Source organism: Priapulus caudatus, unplaced genomic scaffold (assembly GCF_000485595.1).
Source record: "Priapulus caudatus unplaced genomic scaffold, Priapulus_caudatus-5.0.1 Scaffold1305, whole genome shotgun sequence".
Classification (NCBI taxonomy): Eukaryota; Metazoa; Priapulida; class Priapulimorpha; order Priapulimorphida; family Priapulidae; genus Priapulus; species Priapulus caudatus.
Window position 1 is genome coordinate 59,501 of NW_014578366.1, and position 22,741 is coordinate 82,241.

At 42.7% G+C, this 22,741-nt stretch overlaps 2 protein-coding genes across 4 annotated transcripts; one reads left to right on the forward strand and one right to left on the reverse strand.

The window, feature by feature from the left end:
- Positions 1-258: 258 nt before the first annotated feature.
- On the forward strand, positions 259-13,055 carry LOC106816180 (translation initiation factor eIF-2B subunit beta-like). Of its 3 annotated transcripts, none has more exons than XM_014820738.1 (14): positions 259-347; positions 4,316-4,402; positions 4,647-4,735; positions 4,959-4,989; positions 5,384-5,432; positions 5,743-5,808; positions 6,078-6,127; positions 6,587-6,683; positions 7,349-7,408; positions 9,406-9,539; positions 10,075-10,135; positions 10,533-10,644; positions 11,921-12,005; positions 12,774-12,925. In XM_014820738.1, the coding sequence occupies exons 1-14, from the start codon at positions 292-294 to the stop codon at positions 12,844-12,846; spliced, it is 1,050 nt and encodes a 349-aa protein (XP_014676224.1). In that variant the 5' UTR covers positions 259-291; the 3' UTR covers positions 12,847-12,925. The 3 variants fall into 3 exon arrangements, with proteins under 3 accessions (XP_014676224.1, XP_014676223.1, XP_014676226.1); XM_014820737.1 differs by lacking the exon at positions 259-347 and adding an exon at positions 1,451-1,616; XM_014820740.1 differs by lacking the exons at positions 259-347; positions 11,921-12,005 and adding an exon at positions 1,451-1,616 and having other exon boundaries at positions 12,774-13,055.
- LOC106816179 (protein SDA1 homolog) lies at positions 12,911-17,383 on the reverse strand. The gene is made up of 2 exons (XM_014820736.1): positions 15,896-17,383; positions 12,911-14,271 (listed from the first exon to the last, which is right to left on the reverse strand). Exons 1-2 carry the CDS (start codon positions 17,375-17,377, stop codon positions 13,789-13,791), a joined length of 1,965 nt encoding a protein of 654 aa, XP_014676222.1. The 5' UTR covers positions 17,378-17,383; the 3' UTR covers positions 12,911-13,788.
- Between the last annotated feature and the right edge of the window lie 5,358 nt (positions 17,384-22,741).

Here is a 22,741-nt window from a genome sequence, read left to right on the forward strand (position 1 = left end):
AGAGGTGTAAGAGGCAAGGGCAGCCCTAACCCTCCCCAACCCGCCACCGTAGACACAGTACAGTGTGCTGTACACAGTAGGTAACCAGGGTGTAAAAAGGCAGGAACAGCCTCCACCCTCCCGCTACCCTTACCCCGAAATTTGCTGCCACACCGGGTGACTGTCGATCAAAGCTCATCGTTTGCTTAAATATTTTGAATGCAAACTATGTGGTAGCGCGCGAGAGCGTAGTGCCTAACTGCCCTCTCAAGCGGTATGCTGGGTGGTCGATGGGAGAGGGGGAAAGGGCCCATGTATTTCGTTCGTTGGAACCTTGATGATTTATCACTGGTTATCGCTAGTGACGGGTAAGTTAAAAACATTAGTTTTCATATTTGTTTAGACATTTTCATGTATATAGACGGTAATAGTATTAAGGGTGTTGAAAACTCATTTTAAAACTAGTGACTACAGAATGTGGGTCCTGTATAATGAGACGGGCAAAATAGATTTGGGCCTTCATAAATCACATATTTTTTACTGTCGCTATAATTTTTACCATCTGCTCATATTTTTCTGCAGGAAATATAAACCACCAACCTGTAAAATGGTTACCACAAGCATGCCAGAGACGCCCTTAAAAATAAATATACGCGGTAGGTTTTATTGCTACTCAGTTGTGAGGTGTTTTTCAAATGTTTTTTTTAGAAGTTAAAGATTTGCAAAAATCGTTTATGCGCAGCAAAAATATCACCGACTAGAAGGCATTTTAATTTGCTATATAATCAGGGGGCTCGATATTGTAATTATAATGATTTTCCAATTTTAAAGTACGTAAAGTACTTGCGATAAAAACATTTATAAAAAGATTCTCGACAGGTATTAAAGCATCTTTCCAATAACGCAAGCTGAAACGAAAGTACAACGATTATACGCATATATTATATAAATATATATTATATATGTATAATATATATATATATAACAATATTCACTACAAATACTAAATTATACATATGCGCAAACAAGACGTAAAAGAATCGCTACAAACATCTCTGATCGCGCTTCAGTACAGACCCCGCAATCATGCCAGTGTCTAACTGCATGCATGAAGCAGAGGCGTCGCCGCAAGGCTAGCGTGCAGCAGCAGCAGCAGCAGCAGTACCACGAGGATGAATCACTGATGAAACGAAACATCCTCCCCTCCCCCGGACTTACCGATTTCCAACACGCTGAATACTGCGGTCGCAAAGAGAACTGCACGCCAGCAACCTCTCATTGTGATAGAGAGAGATCTCACTTCCATTCCTACATATTGGTATTTTGTCACTTATTCACATATAGTCTTCGCGAAACGAGAATACGTGCACTGAAACATCCTCCTCACCATCGTTCGCGTCGAAGTGGCAACATCATGACGTCATGTGCGGAATTGATTTATTTTTCAGCTACTTGGTGGCAGCACACGTTACAAAATATTTGAGCATTCGTAAATAATCGTGATTCTGTAACTTCTAAATTTCTTACTCACTTTAGTCTTTAGATAATTTATATCGAGACAATATGCCAGCTTCCGATCAGAATAGTGTAGAGTTAGAGGAAAAGGTTGAGGAACTAAACAACAAATTAAAGACGGGGTAAACCTAGTGTTGATTTTCTTTTTTATGTTGTTAACGACACTTCACCCTACACATCACAATTCACATGATCATGATCAATCATGATGATCATGATGTTCTTCACAATGTAGTATCAATACTATCATCTACTGAGCGCAGGCACTTGAAACCTTTCAATAGTAAAATGATGGTAAATAAACACGAAATGTATTTACTACCAAAGTCTTAATGTTTCTCTACTCGTTCGCCCATTACTGCCAATAATTTCTTGTAAATGCTGTTCAAAAGGTAGCTCTAGTAAGTACTATAGCCGCTTACATTAACTGCCGCTGGGCTATAGCATCAGCCATTACGAATGCTCGGGACCAACTTACTCCAGTCAGTCAGCGGGAACTATATATTTCCGCACGTGGAGGGGTGGGCGGGTTGTGTTGGTTGTGGACAAAAACATTGTTGTTGTCAAGTAACAAATTAATAATAGTAATTTGTTCATCTTTCATGACAAAACTAATATTACAATCTCTTTTGATCGCTTAATTTGTTACTTGACAACAACAATGTTTTTGTCCACAACCACCCCAACTCGCCCACCCCTCCACACGCGGAAATACATAGTTCCCGCTGACTGGCGCTGCTGCAGCGCCGCCAGAAATGGCCGTTTGAAGTTCGCAAATAGAATGTTTGTTCACAAGAAACCGCAAGTATACCATTGCAACGATAGTTAGAGGTTCAATTTTAGTAGCGGCTATAACTTAAGACATATTCACTTCGGATAAGAAGCATTAATTGCCTACCACAGACGTTTTATAGTCGGGTATAATCGGGGATAAGTTGGTCCATCGCATGCCCCATGGGTCGGTCTATAGCCCAGCGGCAGTTAATGTAAGCGGGCTATAGTACTAGAGCTATTCAAAAGGCTGCTCTTCAACAGTGTCGCTACCTACAAACAATAAGAATAATGAGCAGGTGATCGAAAAATTCGTAAGACGTTTGCTTTGTTTCACACTATCACAACACAAATACACAAACAACAATATCCATTTTTGTATCTATGCGTAGCCAAATGTTTACTTGTTCAAATTATAACTGTCTTTTGGTGCTGCCTACTCCAGCCAGGGATATCGACTATCGTGAATTTCTGCGGAAAACTTCCACTCCGCTAAAGTGTAAATGGGACGAGGTGCCTGTTTATCATCCGAAAATCCCTAACCGCGCTACTTGATTGTTTTGGCCAATGAACGTAGTCGTGTGTGTGACGACATGCCCGCAAGCATTATGCTTGGCTTGGGGGGGCCTCGAAATGGAGCTCGGAAGCAAGCATCGGCTCGCCCCAGCAAGCAGTACACCACCATTATTCGTGTACGTCCTCCCATTTACAATTTGGCAGAGTGGAAATTTTCCTCAGGAATTCACTAGATATCTCTGAGGCGAGTAGGCAGTACCAAATGGCAGAGTTATAATTTGAACAAATGCACATTTAGCCACGCATACATACCAAAATGGAGGCTGTTGTTGGTGTATTTTTGCTGTGAGTGTGAAACGAGGCGAGTGTCGAGCGAATTTTGCGATCATGCTTTTCGACCTGCTATTTATTCTTGTTGATTGTGCACAGCCGTGTGCATGCAGTATATGTGTGTATTGCATAGGAGCAGTTGAACGGCATTTACAGGAAATTATCGGCAATAATGGGTGAAAGAGAGTAGAGTCATTAAGACTTTGGTAGTAAATACATTTCGTGTTTATTTACCATCATTTTACTATTGAAACGTTCCAAGTGGCTGTAGTACTGAAAGTACTACTACTAGTACTAGTATCATTGTATTATATCATCATTGTATTCAGTATATATTATCATTGTATCATGTACATCGTACTGGTAGTGCCATATCATGACACAACACCACTTCATACATCTATTGACACGTACTGGCACTTACATTCACAAGCTCAGTGCCTGTCTAGTTTATATAATGATAGCAGAAAGAATCAACACAAGTGTGTCACTGTGTAGGCTTGCTATAATAAGTGTAATGCTCAATGCTACTTACATTTGTACTACAGTACACAATCTATTATCTGAAACCCTTGCGACCAGACACGTTTCTGAATTCGGAATTTTTTCGGGTATGCATACCATATATCCTGCAACTAGCCAGTACTAAAACTCAATTTTTAAAGAGGCCAGGTGCTGTACCGGTACAGTACAATATGTATTAGTAATGCCAAACGCATTAATTTTTCTGCAGTGAACCTTGTGCAGCCAAACGCGAGCTTTGGTGTGCAGTCGACCTCCACGAAAAAACTCTGTTTTCGGAGCTTTTCGGTTTTCAGAATTTCGGATAACAGTCAGCTTGTGTACAATACAATATATATGTACTACGAATTGTAGCACTCAAAATCGAAGTTGTACATCAGTCTGGTCTGTAGAGACCAGACTACGGTGGAAATTCCAACAATTATTGTAAAACAACAAATGACGCTCTGTCAGTGAGTTGACCATCGTCTGTTCGATAAACAATTGGCATAACAATCATCAGGCAGGCGCCAGGCATTTCGGAGAATAATTAAATAGATGATAAAGTCTTATTATATTTACCATCAATGTTCATCAATTCTTTATTGCTTAATAGTTCTTTGCAATTATATACTTATTACAAGGGAGGTCATATATTTGTCTGGGTTTGTGAGATAAGAACTGTATTTTCTTTGACTATTAGTGGCTTTACTGGCTCGTATGACATCGCAAATTCAACTCTGCGGTTGCTGAGGAAAGTGATTGCAGGAAGCAAGTGGAACAATGCTCGGTAAGATGTGCTAAAGTTCTGTGGACAAAAGTTTGGATTTGAACAGTGGATTGGTGCAGAAGTTATGTATAAATTCACATGGTAATACTTTTACTGATTTTAGTTATTGGCAAACCATTTCTAAAGTTACTGTACTGTGTAGTCAATGTATTTAATCTGATAGTGTTGTTATAAAAACATGGCCGCACCAACTTCTTTCTTGTTGAAAATTAATGGGATATTTATTGTTATTGTCTTGTTTCAGAGAACTTATGGATAGAGTCAAATCGGTAGGAAAGTTAATTGTAGCATCACAAAGGTCAGAGACATCTGTTGGCAACATGGTACGAAGAGGTGTGTTTTAAATTAAAAAATAATGTCGCACGTTAATTTAAAATAAATTGGGTTTCCAATAGTTGTCATGAGTTTTTGTTGTCCTGACTTAATTATTTTGTGTCAATGTGACTTATTTTATTATATTAATGTATTATCAATCTAGTTGAATAATTGTTGAAATGCCTTTACCACACTGATTATAAGTGACAATAACATTTCCCTTGTTTTTTTATGATTTCAGTATTGAAGTTGATTAGAGAAGAATATGCAAGGTGTGTACAACATTTAATAAAAATATCATTGATCTATTCTATGAATTGCAATAAAAATATAGCACCAAGCTATATATACATGATCAACAAGCTATTCTGTAATCAATCTGGAGTGATTGATATAAAGCTCTAATCAATTTATATTGCAATGGAGACATTCTAAAAATGCCACTTGCTATAAGTGAGTGCTGCAGAGTTGACAATTTGACATGCACATATTAAAACGCGCACGGACGCATGCACGCACACTGATATAGTTTGACTGGTCTAGCAACAATATCTCAGGCTGGCATGCATGGTTATCTCCCTCAGGTGGGTATGTTCATTCTGTGCTATGGCTATAAGGCTGGTTTTTGTTGATAATGTGTCTATAAGATTTGCATTGGGTTTGCAGGTGTAGAGGTAACCCGGAAGGTGGTGATGTCCAATCGGAAAGTCTTCATGTAAGTTGTATCTCTATCTTATTCATTTGTATGCCAGTCCATTATTTCGCCTTTCTACTATTATGGTACATTACCAGCTAAAGAATAAGGGTTTACTCAGTCATTGGATTGTTGTATGTTTAATATTATTAAGTGTGTGTGCTTTGATTCTCATGGTGATATACATTACTCTATGTTTGCCATTTGCTGTCACCTAAAATTAAAATAGTTTTTAATATAAAATGTTACTGAGTTGATAAATAACTGGCTGGTTGTTTGCAAGTAACTAATTATTAAGTTTAATTATAAATTTGTTAATTACTTTCTTTAGAGAATGTTCACGGATAACGCAAAGACGGAAGATTACAGTGTACCTATTTTGAATGTAGATTTTAAGGTGAGTCGTTTGGTTTAATTTCTGCCTTGCCTCCAAATGTTTTGTGTAAAGTAGAGTGCCTTGTGTGAAGTGCCATTGTTGCATTTGTGTTACACAACGTAGTCCCCAATGTATCTGGCATCCCTACACCATACAACTAGTACAGATGTTTGACCGTAAAGTGATAGAGTTTTACAGTTTCCATTCCAATCACGACAATGTCAAGTATTCTCTCTACTTGATTTTATTTCGAATGGTATCTTCACACTTTCTTTGCATTTTAATTACAGGCTGTGGTGATCGAAGCAGTAAACGAAATCTTGATCGAGTTGGAGAACAGGTATTGTACACGCACACACGCACACGCACACACATACACACACACGCACGCACGCACGGACGCACGCACGCACACACACACGCAGCAATACACGAATGTTTGCCTAAGCGAATTTACTACAGTCAAACCTGTGTTAGCGAACACCTATATTATATACATCTTACATCTTAGATAACACAGGTTCATGTCTGTGAAATGCAATTTTAGAATTTCCCTGGACACCTGTCTATAAAGGACATCCTCAGGGTTAATGACAGCTTATATACAGGTTTGACTGTTCTGAACATTTGTAGCGAGGCAATTACGACGGCGCTTATTCATACGGTCATGATCATGGAAATAAGGTGATAATCTTTTGATAGAAGTAGAATGTTTGCGCGGTTTCCTGAATGTCTTTCATTGTTCACGTTGTTCACGTGATGGCATTGAACATTGATGTTCTTCCGTGTGTTCGCACAGTGCTGACAACATCGCGATGCAGGCGTTGGAACACATACACTCCGACGAGGTGATCATGACGGCCGGCCGTTCAAGAACCGTTGAGAAGTTCCTCAAGGTATACTCTAGTGAGACAGAAAGAGAGAGAAAGGGAGAAAGGGGAGAAAGATAGGGCGAAAGAGATAGAGAGAGTGAGAGAAGAGAGAGAAAGCGCAAGAGAGAGAGAGAGATGTAGAGAAAGATATATATATATATAAATAATAAGTGAGATCGTAAAGTCCAGCTGTGCTATGTAGTTCACAGAAAAAGGGGGTATAGAATGGCCGAGGCGCGCTTAGGAAAGTAAATGACTAATGTAAACACTTGTGCGTTTTTAGTTTTTGCATTAACACAAACATTGCAAAATATCCCAAACGACCACAATCATATTTTTAAAGGTTTATGTAAATAGAAACGAACCTGTGAATTGAAGTACGATGTTAGTGAACAGAATTATAGATCAAAAACCTAGAATAGTCCTATCCTACCCATGTTATAAAAGGGCTGTTTATACCCCCTCTTATCTGATCTCAGTATGGCGGTGGGGACTTTCCGATTTGGCTTATAGAGAGAGAGAAGAGAGAGAGAGGGGGGGAATACAGCAGGAGATAGAGTGAAGAGAGACAGGAGGAGAGAGCTTATGTGCACGTGAGCATACAACGAATAACTGCAGCAGACAAAGAATATTTTACGTTTTCCTTGTCGTTACTTCACTCATGTTTTCTCTCCTTCGTCTTTCCTCAGCAAGCAGCTCGCAAGCGCAGATTCCAGGTCATCGTCGTCGAGTGTGCGCCGTTCTATCACGTAAGTTTTCTGCAAAAGTTTTTGGTAGCAGATTTTTTTTTGCGTAAGATGAGGAGAATTGGGACAAGTGCAAAACTTGCGTGAACTCACAGTGTTCGCCCTGCATTGACACGAGCGAGGTGGGCCGCCTCGCTGAAATTCTCAGCTGCCACAGAAATTTTTCCAAAACACCGTCTCTCTGACGAAAATCTCATACAATGTGTTCAGAATAGCTTAGAATGCACCAAATTGCACCATTTTTTCAAAAGATTTTCCAAGGGGGCATGCCCCGGATGCCCCTAGCCGGGCGAGCACCTGTGGTGCTCACTTTGCTAGGACCTCGAAACACGCATACATACTAAAAAACATTTGCCGCCTCACAGACCTTTTTGGCCAGGGGAAACACTGCACTCACATATCTCATTATGAGGGATGTTAAATTTAACATGTGGAAATATAACCTTAATGCACGAGAACAAGTATATACTCTCAAAAGCAAATATATTATAGTTTATGACATAGTACATAAAATAGTATCATATAGTAACATGTGATAATGTAGTTAATGACATAGTTGAAGGGATCATTATAGTACGCCCCTGTCATCCTTATAATATTTCTATCCTATGATAGATTCTACATCAGGTATGGTCAATGCATGGGGTGGTCGAGTATACACTAAACCTGTATTTAATGGTCACCCAATATATATTCCAAGGGTATCCTTTATAGACAGGTGTCTTCAGTAGAGAGGTTTCCTTTATAGAACAGTGTCCTCAGTAGACAGGTTTCCTTTATAGACAGGTGTACTCAGTTTAGACAGTTTGCCTTTATAGACATGTGTCCTCAGTGACAGGTTCGAGAGTTCTTTTATAGGACAGGTGTCCTCAGTAGACAGGTTTCCTTTATTAAGACAGGTGTTCCTCAGTAGACATGGTTTCCTTTATAGGACAGGTGTCTTATAGATTGGTGTTGGTTATAGATAGGTGTGCTCATTTGGCAAGTTTCCTTTAAACACAAGTGTCTTTATAGATTGCTGTTGGTTATAGACAGGTGTCCTCATTTGCAGTGTTGTCCTGGTCCGTTTTCCATGGTTTTGGTCTCGGTCTTGGCCTCGGAGTGCAATGACTCGGACTCGGACTCGGACTCGAGGACTCGGGTCGAGGCCACTACATGCATAGTACACAACTGTACATATTGCAACACGCAGTTTACAAGAATTTAAAACTAAAACTCCTAGGTTTTCTAGATACACGGCCTAATATTGTAACGTTTTCAATGGTTAGATTAAGATTCTTGTCCCTTTGGTTTGAATCTGCTGTCACTTCGTCCCTTTGTGTTTTTTCTACCACTTCTTTCTCTTCTTCTACCACTTCGAAGGTACTAGCACTCTCTTATTTGGTTCAACAAGCCGTGTCGTTCTCGTAAAACACAAATGGATCCGTTACTTTGACACGTTTCGTATGACTCGTGTCTCTGTGTTTTCGGCTGACTATACACTTTCGAATGTCTACGATGCACTGTTGCGATTTTTTCCCAGATCAATCTCATAAGCCAAGTCGGATGATTGCCACTAATCTACATACAATAGCAGTCTCGACTTATGCAAGTTTTACTGTACTTTCTATTTCATGCAAACAAGTGACAGATCCAGGGGGCAGGAGACACCCTCCCCCCATTTTTGAACAAACACATACATAGAAGTGAGTGGCCTTGTCGGTCTGTGCCCCCCTTTTTTTATCAAAACTGAACTCGGACTCGGACTCGGACTTGTGTGGTGTGGACTCGGACTCGGACTCGGACTCGGACTCGGACTCGGACTCGGGTGGCGCGGACTCGGACTCGGACTCGGACTCGGACTCGGACTCGGACTCGGGGGGTGCAGACTCGGACTCGGACTCGGACTCGGACTCGGACTCGGACTCGGGTGGCGCGGACTCGGACTCGACTACAACACTGCAGTCATTTGGCAGGTGTTCTTTATAGAAAGCTGACTGTACGTTGTTTGTGTGCTGTAGGGTCAGGAGCTGGCGTGGAGCCTGGCTGATGCACAGATTGATACCACAGTGATCACGGACTCCGCCGTTTTTGCAATCATGTCACGGGTGAACAAGGTGATCATCGGAACTCACTCAGTGATGGCAAACGGCGGGTAAGTGTCCTGGCTTTGCACGTGTCCCGGTTTCCCTGGGGCCAAGTCCTGGAATTTGAAAATGGCCATTTTCCAGGGTTAGAACATCCTGGAAAATAGGCCATGGTCTTGGAAAGTCCTGGACAATTGGGTAAATAAAAAAAATTAAACAGAGACAGTGTTCGTGCTTCACTTTGATTAAAACTGTGATTGATATGAACGTAGTTATGGAGATTAGTTTCATTCTGATAGAGCAGGTGCATGGCAATACTTCGCTCTACTGCTAGAATGTGCAAGTAATGAAATAGCTTTTTCTTATCATATTATTAATATTATGCTTACATAATATGATAGTTCTAAAAGCACTGATACTCGTGTCAATTTCGAAGTGGTGTTGCACACAGGTGACACCAGTTGTTGTTTTTTACATTGTAATAGGAATAGAAACGTTTCGCTCTGTCGATTTCCAGGCTTGTATAATTTCGTGTATGCCGTTGAACGAACGCATGCAGCAGTAATTTCATAACTCTTACATTTATTACTCCTTTGTTGGTAGATTGAAGAGCATAAACGGAAGTCACACCATCGCATTGGCTGCGAAGTATCACTCGGTCCCTGTAAGTGGTCCCCGTTTATGCCTTTTTCTGAGAGCGTCAATGCAGCGCTTCTACAATTGACTCAGTCCTACTTCAACTGCAATTTTAGATGGCGTGAGTTCATGTTAGGCCATGAAATCGACCTAACCTAACTATATCGTAGACCTATCAAACTCTCCTAGAGTGATTGACAGACACCTTTAGCTAATTAGCATCGCGATAAGGGAATTCTAAATACGCTGCTAAGTAACGAAGTACTGCAAAATTAACAATTTTGCATACATGCTCGAAAGGCATGTACAAATCTCTCTAGCTTGACCCGATCGAGCAAACAATATTCGAGGTGGTGTCATTACCTTGCCCAAACGGATAGGTCACCTGAACTCTGTTTGATTGGCTGCGATTGTTCTGTTCGCAGATGATAGTGTGTGCGTCGATGTTCAAGCTGTCACCGGTTTACCTCTGCTCCAGCGACCAGGCCGCCTTCAACAAGTTTGTATCTCCGCACAGCGTACTAGACTTTGCTGACGGTCAGTGCTAATGGCATGAACTCGCTAACAAATTATACTGTACAGTAAGATGTCACGTTCATACAACGAAAATATTAGCAACGAAATTTTGGGACCAATTGTTTTAACTCGAGGCGTCTGTGCATTGGTGATAACATGAAGCATAATTACTGTAATTTAAATTGACTACGTCACGAATTTTCTATGGTAAAATTTGTAAAAAAATTTGTTGCCATTTTTTTACATTAAAAGTAAGAACTAAACGTATCGTCAAATTCTTACCTGATAAGATTGTTTCTCAACTAGTTAAAAATCCAAAAAACCTGGACGATTTGATATTAGTGTTCCTGACATTAATTGCTTGCTATGGGCTATATAAGATATATATATATATATATCGAACAATATAGTAAAATAAGAAGTATAATGCAGTAGGGCTGTCATTGGTATCAAATTATTTCGATTCGATTATTGATTTTTTTCTTTTCGATATTTCGATCTGATTCGATCCGATTTAATATGTAATAAAACATGAGTCGTGAAAGTACAGTAAACTCATACATAACTTATTTGAGAATACATGTATTGTATTCTACTTATAATAACTATGCATTTTATACATCGCTGTGCTTAAATGCAACATGGGTGAAGTATATTTACTTGAATTCAATCAGATTGACCAGGCGTCGTGGCGATGGCGAAGCAGCAGACATGCTTTTACGGTAGACAGATTTTATTATAGAGATCAGTGAGACAGGATACGCACCAGAGACAATGGAACACCACAGTTATTGATTGTCTCTGTATGCATGCGCCCTGCACTACTTCCGATAATGGCGGCGCTCGGTCAAAAATGCTACCGATGCTTCGCTGGCTACATTTTAGCCACAAAAAGTAATAAACAACACTTTTTTACCAGAAAAAGGATGTACCAACGCTTTATTGTGATATACTGTATCGGATCGCTATTTTTCGATTTATTTCGATATTGATATCGGACGCAAATCCATCGCGATTTATCGATGAGGTGGGCATCGATGACAGTCCTATAATGCAGCAATTTAACCATAAAAAGTGAACAGAATTACTTTTATTTTGTGAAAAAATGGAAATATTTATTTTTTATTTTTTACTATTTACGGTGACGTAATCACTTTAAGTAAGAAGCCAGTGATATCCTTGAATATGTGAAGTCCTTGAATTGGCATATGAGTATGCTAATATTATATAGGTTGAACATATTTAAAATGTAAATTATATATTAAATACCCTTCTCGTATCTCTGTGTCCACTGCAGGCAAGTTGATGAGTAAGGTTCATGTGACGTGTCCGGTGTTTGATTACGTCCCGCCAGAATTAGTCACACTCTACATCTCCAACATGTAAGTCATACGAGAACTAGATTAAAATTACAAATTAAAATACTTTCGTTGTGGTATAACTGCATTTTTACCAACAGATGGCAGCAGCATGCAGCTACTTATACATGGAACAGGTTGAATTTTTCCATAACGTTATCATTTGTGACCCGCTCCCGCAAAACCAGGATTAAGTAGGAAATTCTACAAATTGAGTTATGTGCATATCTGAAAAGATAATTTAATTACCTTTAAAATGATATATAATATTTGGCTATATCTAAAGAATTGACCGATCTACAGCAATTTGAAGATCGGAAACCGACATATTCCTTTATGTGCATATCTGAATAGATAATTTAATTACCTTTAAAATGATATATAATATTTGGCTATATCTAAAGAATTGACCGATCTACAGCAATTTGAAGATCGGAAACCGACTTATTCCAGAATATGCAGCTTTTGAGATAAAGCGTTCCGGGTAAGGGGCCCAGTCGGGGATGAGCGGTGAAAGGCTCGTCAAACATTTTTTTTTTTTTTAATTTAAAATGACCATAATAATCTAGAGATATCTAAACCTATATATCCGGATTAAATATGCACTTAGGAACTTATTTTTGTAAAAATCTCATTTTTGTCCAGGTAGGCCATTTTCAGCATTGACAGTGTTCGTGCTCATTACTCAAAACAATGACTTGCGACTTAGTCCGTATTATGCTGGAGCGGGTCACATTTTTGCCATGTCAGTGTGTAGTTGGTAATGCTTGTCTGCCGTGTTCGTTGTTACAGAGGAGGGAATGCCCCATCTTACGTCTACAGACTGCTGAGTGAACTCTATCACCCGGATGACCAGGATTTGTAGCGGAGAAGAGATTTACATGTAGATATAAGTCAATTATCGAAGATATGAATATAATATCAAGAGATCTGTTGAAACACAAGTTACCTGTGTGTATTGTTTGTTTTATCGTTATTTAATATTACAAGCATTATGTACGCCATTCACATTGCATCAATGTCTATATATCCAAACACTAGTCAACACTAGATGACGTTCACGTAGGATTTCTTACAAAAAAAATATCCATAACAACAGAACTAGTCTGAAAATGAATGCAAAAATTGCAAACCAACACACACGCGTACATGAAACTGCAAATAATTCTAACGAAATGCCATTGATAGAAACGTTCAACCATTTTTCTATACAATCGACACGTTCCTTTTTCTCAACTCTAGTCATTATGGCTGATGTTCACCATGCAGGCAACACGTTTAAAACGGGTCTCGAACAAGTTTAAATGGTGAGGACCTTTGCTACTTTTATAATTAAATGCTGAATCCTTCATTTCTCTCTGAATGACCGACCGCTCCGTCATGCACTGTAGGCTTGCTGTTTTTCACAACATGATTCATTTCAACTACAGCAGTTAACCTCTCAACAACTTCTCCTTCATCGATGACATCACGCTCGGTCACTTAATTCATTTCCTCTGCAGCAACGAACGATGCAGTGGCACTGCTTCCCCTTTGCTGTCTCTTCTTCCTCTGTGGAGGAGGCTAAATTGAAATATCCTCTCATCAAATGGTTGGTTTCCTCCTCTGTAGAAAGTCCCTCAACAACACCTTCTTGTTGTGGAATGAGCACCACCCCTCCCCTTTGATCATCTCTCTCGTGTTTCCTCATCAGCAGAGAATCTCTCAGCATTTCCCCTTTCTCTAGACCTTTTCTCTCATCACCCGAGTGATTTCCTCTTCAGCATTGAGTCCCTCAGCCACTTCCCTTCACTACACTTCTCTCTCATCACTTGATTCGTTTTCTCTTCAGCAGTGAGTCTCTAAGTGACGTCTGCTTGTCGCGGAACGACCGCTTGCCCTTGCCTCGCATCTTCTGCTTGATCATCATGAATGGCTTCGTTTTCCTCTTCTGTGCGTTCGTCGTGCTCGCGTGTGCGTTCATCTTCTGCGGACGCGCGATGCGGCCGGGCGTCTCGCGATCCGCGCGCCCGGCGAGCACCGTCGCAAGACGCGAGTCTTTGTCGTGGCGCCGCCGCTTGTGCACGCGCTCGATGTCGCCGAGCCCGGCCATCTCCCCACGCTCCCGCGTCACCGTCGCCGGCTGCGCGTGCTTACGATTCTTCACGAGCGGTTCGAGGCGCTTGCTAAGCTGCTGCCGCCGGATCTTCTCAAAGTCGTCCTGCGTGAGGATGCAGTCGCGCGAGACGGCGGCGGCGCGGCGCCTCCGCTCGTCCGCGCTCATGCCACGTAGCTCCTCGCTCTCCTCCTCCTATGGGGAGAAACAAACAAACGTAAATATATATAGTAGGGACGTGATGATTCATCGATATGTAGATGTATCGCGATACAAACTTCGATGACATACGTATAGATATATGTTTGACGATTCATGATACACGTATCAATATTCTACTGAATAAAATCTATATATCAATAAATAGATCAAGAAATAGATTTATCAGAAACCAAAAAAACCATGAGACAATATGCAGTATGTTCAATAGTAGTTGTACACTAGAGACTCCACGATGCACATGATTGGTAGAGTACCGGTTAAGCCTATAATTTTCTAGATTCCCTATTGCGATACGTGTCGCATCTTGAAAGATGTATCGTGATTGCATCATGAGCTACCTGTATTGTCACACCCCAAATATATATGTGTGTGTGTGTATATATATATCATCTTGCAGAAAGACGTACAAAGGTTTATCAGTCAACGTTTGTCGGCACACATAATTATGCCGCCAAGTAAGTTGTTTTTGTTCTACTCTCTAGTAGTAAATAGCTATTATTTTACAAGGTTAAAAGTTGCTGAAAATGTCAAGGCTCTAATAGCAAAAGCAGTTCAGTCCTTTGTTAACAGTCAACAAATCCATTTGTTTAACCCTACCTCTTGAGCGGTCAAAAGCGTTTAAATCAGACACTTACTCTTCGCACGTCAGCGGAAAGTAGATTCCATGGTCCTTTCAAATATTAATAAAAATGGTAGCAGTCAGCCGCTGAACAAAAAAGTTTTGCACAGCGGTACGTTAGACCTATGTCCTCAGAAAACGTCTGATATTCTCCTTTCTCCCCCACTGCCCTTTGACCTGCAACCTAAACCTGTGATTTCGCACTGGTAATGGGTTTCCTCCCATCCACACTATACACCGAATATTATGAGCGTAGGTTCGAGCCGTTGAGATTGTGCGCATTCCTCCTATACCGTACGTTAGAGGAAGATTCCCCCTCCATGACACATCTCGACCTTTGACCCTTGACCCTCAAATTCGACATTAAATTAATAATTAATGAAATCCTTCCGCGCCTAGTTGGCCGCATAGGGCGGGTGTGCCTATCTCCGTTTCTGTAACCTTGAGGCCCCGCAGCTGCTTTCACAGTAAATGCTACAGTAGGGGGTTAGTCCACTGGTAGCACTGCAAGTTAACTTGCCACACTCTATCTCTATTTGCTGAATGCTAAGCAGAGAAGCAGTGTGTACCATTTTTCAAGTCTTTGGTATGACCCGGCCGGGAGTTGAACCCCCGACCTTCCACATACAAGGCGAGCACTCAACCATTGAGCCATCGCAGTGGTCCTCAAACAAATTTGACATCCCGAGTCCTTTTCGCGATCCCCCCCGACGTCCCGAATATCAAGATCGTACGTCGAGCGGTTAAGATTTGTGCCGTAACTGTTGACACACAGACGGACGGACGGACGGACGAACGGAGATTCATGCGATTATACAAGCTGCATCTGACTTCGTCAGCTGAGCTAAAAACTAACGTTTTAAGACAAATTTTGTTGCTGACAGCGGCCCCAAATATTTCTCCTATGGGGGAGAGAAGAACAATTAGAAATCACGGCTGCTGCACATAGATGTAAAGCAGTCGCGTCCCCCAACTCACCTTTTCTTCGTCAGACGAGTGATGCACGTCGATCCATCCATCCTCACTCCCATCCACATCACCATCATCCATCTCCTCCTCCTCCCACTCCTCCGCCTCCACCTCATTGCTGCCGCGACCAACGGCGACCTCCGTGCGACCCTTGGCGACCTCCGTGCGACCCCCGGCAACCTCCATGCGGCCCCCTGCAACATCTGTGATGACCTCCGCACCGGGGACATGGTCGAGAGTGTCCAGTTCTCCGTACGCGGCCGTGCGCGCCTCGGCCGACGCCTCCGTCGGGCGGCCGCGGTCGCGCCGGTGCAGCATCGTCGGGTCGACCTCGCGGTAGAGCTGTATGAGCGAGCGCGCGCCCATCAGCACGCTCTTGTTGCGGTGCGTCTTGTAGCACGCGAGGTCCTGCAGCAGGTCGGCGTCCATCGCCAGGGGGCAGCGCGCGCACACCTCGCGCACGGCGTTCAGCCCGACCGCCATCACCTCGCCCGAGTTGCGCTCCGTCACGAAGTTGTCGACGAGCGTTCGCACGAGCGCGGCGGCGACGTCCGGCGGCACGAGCATGTGCGCCGACCACGCCGCGTACAGCAGGATCTTTGTGACGTCGCGCTGGTGCGGCTGCATGAAGCGCTGCAGGTACGGGTACAGGTTGAGCAGGATCAGCTCGTGCAGACCCACGAGTTTCGCGATGAGGCCGAGCATCATCAGGCGCACCTCGAAGCGCTCCGTCGACGACTCGAGCTGACGGAAGAGCCGCTCGGCGAACCCCTGCGGGTCGTGCAGCAGCCGCAGTGCCGAGAAGTCAAACGCCGGCGCCCTCTTCGCCTTCTTCGACTTGCGCGCAGCGGCTTTCGCGCGCTCATACCGCTTCGTCCGCTTCTTCGTCTTCTTGCCGACGCGGAAGGCGACCGCCATCTGCGATTCCGTCTTGCGCTCGTCATCCGTGCCACTGTCATCATCGCTGTCCGTCGCGGGGGCGCCACCGTCGGCGTCGTCGCGGCCGAGGAAGAACTGCAGTGCGCCGACGAGCACCTTGGTGACCTTGGAGAAGCACGCCGTCGCCATGACATTAACAGTGCGCGCGTCGCGCCACACGTCGCGCCGGTACAGCTCCGCCATCGCGTCGAGCGACGTCTTTGCGGCGGCGGCGCTGGAGTCGCGCAGCATCGAGTACATGAACGCCTGCAGCGTGGTGTTGACGGCGTTGTTGCGTGCGCGCGCGTTGACGTTGCGGATGTCAGCGACGATGTGCGTGTATAGCATCCGCCGCAGCGGCTTGTCGCGGCAGCGCAGCAGCTCAAAGAACAACGAGAGCACGCTGAGCGGACTGACGAGACCCTTGTTGCGCAGGAGAATGAGGGCGCGGCAGAGCACGACACGCATCTCCGGGTGCAGTGTCGTGTTGTGACGCTGCAGCATGCTCTTCAGTTCCTCGGGAAAGTCTTTCATCTCTTCCGGGTAACACTGCGCGACCTGGTGCAAAAGCATAGCATCATTAAGCCACACGTTATCTTATCGCTTCACACAACGTGTAACAACAAGTGCCGCAGTGCGACAGGGCTCATCTGGTGTCTGGTGTTTGCTGATAAATTCATTTGTGCATAGCAAGACGTCTTAATAGTATTACTATTAGTAATACCTTATGGTTATACATGGCTACGAAAGTCAAACAAGAATAAAGAAGACTTAAATTCGAACAAATATATCAGCTACACTTTCGCACCCACCTAATCTCTATGCATTGCAAACACATGTGCATTGCAGGTTGGCAGGCAACAATTATGATTAGAAGCATGCCAGCCATGGGCTGCCCCGTGTTTTTGCCTACCCACGCGAGCATTCACTGATTCAGCCTTCAGGGTGCTATAGACAGACTGCTTTAGAAAATAATATGATTTAAGGAGCGTAAACCTTGTTCAACAAACATTTGCGTTTGCAATTAAACTGTGCAACTGTAGCCTCACATTCACACAGGTATGGGCTCTAATAATAGCAAAAGCAGTTCAGTCCTTTGTTAACAGTCAACAAATCCATGTTTAACCCTCCTCTTGAGGGTCAAAAGGTTATCCGACACTTACTCTTCGCATGTCAGCGGAAAGTACATTTCATGGTCCTTTCAATAAAGCCATAAAAATGGTAGATCTCACCGCTGAAACAAAAAAGTTTTTCAATCGCTCCGTCAGACCATGTTCTCAGAAAATGTCTAAAATGTTTTTCAGGGTCCGAAGACCCAGTCCGGTCAGTTTAGCACTGGGCCGTATTCTATATAGGGGCCCCGTTATAAATATAGCAATGAAGTAATCTATTCACGATGTCCGACCGGCATGTACTGTTGTGAGCAAACTTGGGAACTCTTGCTACGAACTTGCGAATTGAGCGCATCGCAGTTTGGGCAATCCTAATTTGAGATGGGGAAAACAGAGGTAGAAACACTGGCTTGCACAAACATATGATTATGAGGGATTCAAATGTGTAGTATCATAAACTATAAGTCGTTAGCCTTCGTTTCCTCAATGTGTTTGCACTTTGTTATTTTATTAAAATGATTATATAAATAATGGATAATATGAGATAGGATCTCTTCCTAGTTCTCGCCCTTACAGTGCGGACACACCAGCACGCACTGGCTTCGCGATCGACGTTTGTTGACATACATCAGCCTCATGGCTTTTCAGTTTGCCAACTCTTCGAGGGATTGGTCAGCGCCGGCTCGCAGCCAAGGACTAGGAAAGTCCGCAGTCTTCGGGCAGGCACAATCGCTGCACAGTCTCGGAGATTGGTGACCGGATCTCCAAGTTCTAGGTTTACCAACAAGCTACTATTAGTTTAGTAGCATGGCCACAGCAGGCACTTGGAGCGTTATCGCGGTAAATAAAATATATGCTAAATAAATACAGATATAGATACTATTTGACTACCAAGTTCTAATGCTTCTGAGTACTCTCTGTTCATACATTCACGCTATTGCCCGAGACAATTTCGTGCGCAAATGCCGTCCAAGATGCTCATTCTCAACAAAAGCTTGGCTCGCGCCGCATTTGCTGCCGCTTGCACACTGCATACATAAATCTGCAGATAATAGCAGGTGAGAAAGCGTGCTGCCAACAAGCGAGATTATGCTCACGGCGCATCGCTTGATTTCAGCATGAGTACAAACACAAATATCAACCATGTCTACTCCAGCTCTTTCGTTTCTATTTGAAGAACAGGTTCCTTGTGCTATAAAACGATACTGCTCTGCGTTGTAACCGCGCTAGGTGTATCAAGCTGAAAGACACAATCGGACCTGTAGCGAAGGATGTCTCGCCGTCGTCGTGTCGCGTCTGCTCGTATTATGCGATAACATCGCGGCGTTGCAAGTCAAGGGCGTATAGGGCAGGCCGCAGTTGCCAGCATTCGGTGCGCGCGGCATACCGCTACCACGCTGGCTTTTCAAGCTCCTTAGTCTCGTCAACGCGCAGCTGGAGCGTACTGCCCAGTATTCGTCGCTGAGTTTCAAATGGGTCACGAAGAGCGGCGGTGGGTGTTTTCCTGAAGTCTGCAGCAATTTACAATTAACTGCGGCAACGCCGGCACGCGAACGCAAGAGAATTGTGCAAGGCTTTGTGTGTTCGCGTGCACACAGCTCTCGGTTACAAACACAGACAGTATTTTTTATAACAAAGGAACACTTGTTCTTCTAAATGGAAACAAAGATGAGTTAGAATGGTTGAATATTTGTTTTGTATTTCATGTGAAATCAAGCGAGCGGTCGAGCAAATTTTGGAGCACGCTTTCCTACCTGCTATATTATTTATGTATCAGTGTGCCAGGCAGCTAATGGCGGCAGCCAGCGTATTGTTGGGAGATGAGCATATTGACGGCATTCGCAGGAATTGTCGCAAATAATAGGGAAAAGAGAGATAGAAACATTAAGGGACTTTGGTAGTAAATAGATTTCGTATTATTTAGGATTAATTTTATTGAAACGCTCCAAGTGCCTGTGGCATTGCCATTGTGGCCATTGGCATTGCCATAGCATCCATATATAGTTATGGTATGTAGTGTGGGTTTAACAACTTCTATAACGCGGCTGATGATGCTTAACCCGACCAGGCTCTACGAATGTTAGTTTTTAGCTATCTGACATGAGTCAGAATGCAGCTTGTAGAATCGCGATGAGCGTCGAGCGTCCGTGTGTCAAGCAGTTGGCACAAATCTTAACCCTCGACGTACGGGTCACGATATTCGGGACGTGGGGGAATCTAAAAACGAGTTGGGATGTCGAAGCTGGGGTCAAATGTCAAAGGTCAAGAGGTGTAAAAGAAGGGAACATTCCTCCTAACTTAAGGTATAGGGAGAATGCAGAAATTGCGCGCACAAATCTAAACGGCTCGAACTAGGCTCGTGATAGTCGGTGTATAGCATCATGTAGGAAAAGCCTCACTGTGCCGAAATTGGAGGTCACAGTCAAAGGTCAATGGGGCACAGGGCAGNTCGTCAAACCAGAACATCCAACACCATACAGCGATTTAAAAGATATTTCCGACTGCACAGAGCATAGACTAGGCGCCTCAAAACTCGAATATTACTGTGTTCATTTACTGATAAAATGCTATGATCCTAAATACTAGGGAATGCATCGTAGTTTGATATTCTAGTTATTAATTACATTAAAGAGTGCGGACGTTACGTTATGACACGCTGACTATGTCAAATAGTAACATCCAAAACACGATTATGTGACGATACAACGTCAAAGCGTAACATCCATATACTGGTTTCATAATACGACCGTTGGCTGCGTCAAATACGGCTATTTCAGTCATTTCCTATCGATTCACGTACGTTGTTATTGTTTGCAATTATCACAATGTTACATGGATTCACTATTGATCTTTTATCAAACACAGTCATGAAAGGTTTATGGATGTTACAGATGCATTTTGTTTTTGACCCGATAAACACTTACCGACATCTTCTCCCGCCGATGGTTGAGCTTTGTACACAAAAACTGATTGCCACGCCCACATGTCTCCCCGCGGACGAGTCTAAACAACCATTAAGGGGTGTTCGATATGGTACAATCGTAAAATTGAATATAAACGAGGATTCGTTTTGGACGTTACAAATTGACCGACATTTTCATTTTGAGGAAAGCTTAGCGATATATCTTTTTGTTGTGAAACCCTACATCACTTTAATTTACAAGGTAAATTTAAAGAAACATCCTACACCCTCTACATGAAAAGTAGTGTTTGCCCATGCTTTGCTTTGTCTAAAATAGATCGTAAGTCTGGAACAAAGTTTGACCGACACAGTAACGTCCGTACGCAAAATTTAATTTCTAATTAAATCAACTTTTTATCAGCATTTCTGTCTTCCAGATGCCTATATTATATTTTTATATTAAATGTTTTTAGTCACCATAACTTTAAGTCTCATAGTACATTGGACAGTAACAAAAAAAACTCTCTTGTATATTATGATGCCAAAATGTCTCAAAATGGTCGCCGGCAAAACTAACGTTTTCATTTCAAAAAAGTGTACATTTTATTTAATTTCTGACCATATCACCATATAACTATCTTTAGTATTCCTCCAAGTCATAAGAAAAAGAACGAACACAACGAACATGTCAAATATACTTTATTTTCATTGCAAATTATCATCAAAGTTCCATGGCACTGAATTGCTGAATAACTGAGAACTACCCATATTTCATTTTCAAAGTACAAACAGTCACCCTATCCCTAACCCTAACCCTTCATGCACGCGAGCTTGAAAAGTAGCCCCTGAAAAATACATTTTAATTTTTTTCCTGCTGGGTACGGTCCGGTATACCGGAACGTACCCTGGTAACTATCTGATATGGTTAGGGTTAAGGTTAGGGAGTAGGCGTAGGCGACTCCCTAGGCCTAGACGCGTTAGTGGAGTAGGCGACTCCCTAGACTCGTTAGTGGAGTAGGCGAGGTATGGTCCGGCATATTAGATAGTACCAGGGTACGTTCCGGTATGCAGGATTGTACCCAGGGTACGTTCCGGCAGTACCCTGGGGGACAGAGACCCTCTCAGCATCAGTATCACAACACGCGACAGAAATCTCGTACACATGCATGTAGACCAGTAAATTGTGCCCTAAAAATTTATCTTATTTTAGGGCCCAATACCCTTCCATAGACAAAACACTTGTCATGCAGTATTCTCCTCTTTAATCACGTTTATTTTATTAAAACATCACGACATAAAAATCACGCAAACATCGCTACAAACAAAACTGCCAATCTTGCATTGAACCGCACCGGACAGCGATGATTTCATTGGCCGGTGAGAAATGTCGTTGTGCGGTTCAATGCAAGATTGGCAGTTTTGTTTGTAGCGAAGTTTGCGTGATTTTTATGTCGTAATGTTTTAATAAAATAAACGTGATTACAGAGGAGAATATCCTAGTAGTACTACTACTAGTACTACTGCATGACAAGTATTTTGTAATGTAGGTAAGATGTTAATAAAGCGACGGCTTTACGTATTTCTTTGATTTTCTATGTAACACGGCCGTAAATAGTGAAAAGATTGTCGTGCATTTTGCACGACAAAATTCACAGGTTTTGTCTATGGAAGGGTAGGGCCTATTGGGCACTGAAATAACATCAGATATAAAAATTTTTAGGACACCATTTACGCAGTGGCTAGAGGAACGGTAGCCGTCGGTCGTTGAAGCCCCCTTTTGGCGTTAGGGTTAGGGTTAGGGTTAGGATTAGGGTTAGGTTTAGGTTTAGGTTTAGGGTTAGGGTTAGGGTTAGGATTAGGGTTAGGTTTAGGTTTAGGTTTAGGGTTAGGGTTAGGGTTAGGATTAGGGTTAGGTTTAGGTTT

Excerpts from the sequence above, each read along its gene's own strand:
- LOC106816180 (XM_014820737.1), top strand. The coding sequence starts at position 1,543 with ATGCCAGCTTCCGATCAGAATAGTGTAGAGTTAGAGGAAAAGGTTGAG. Across the intron at positions 1,617-4,315 it reads AACAACAAATTAAAGACGGG|TGGCTTTACTGGCTCGTATG; the intron begins GTAAACCTAGTG and ends TTTGACTATTAG. Across the intron at positions 7,409-9,405 it reads AGTGTGCGCCGTTCTATCAC|GGTCAGGAGCTGGCGTGGAG; the intron begins GTAAGTTTTCTG and ends TGTGTGCTGTAG.
- LOC106816179 (XM_014820736.1), bottom strand. The coding sequence starts at position 17,377 with ATGCTTTTGCACCAGGTCGCGCAGTGTTACCCGGAAGAGATGAAAGAC. Across the intron at positions 14,272-15,895 it reads ACTCGTCTGACGAAGAAAAG|GAGGAGGAGAGCGAGGAGCT; the intron begins GTGAGTTGGGGG and ends TTCTCCCCATAG.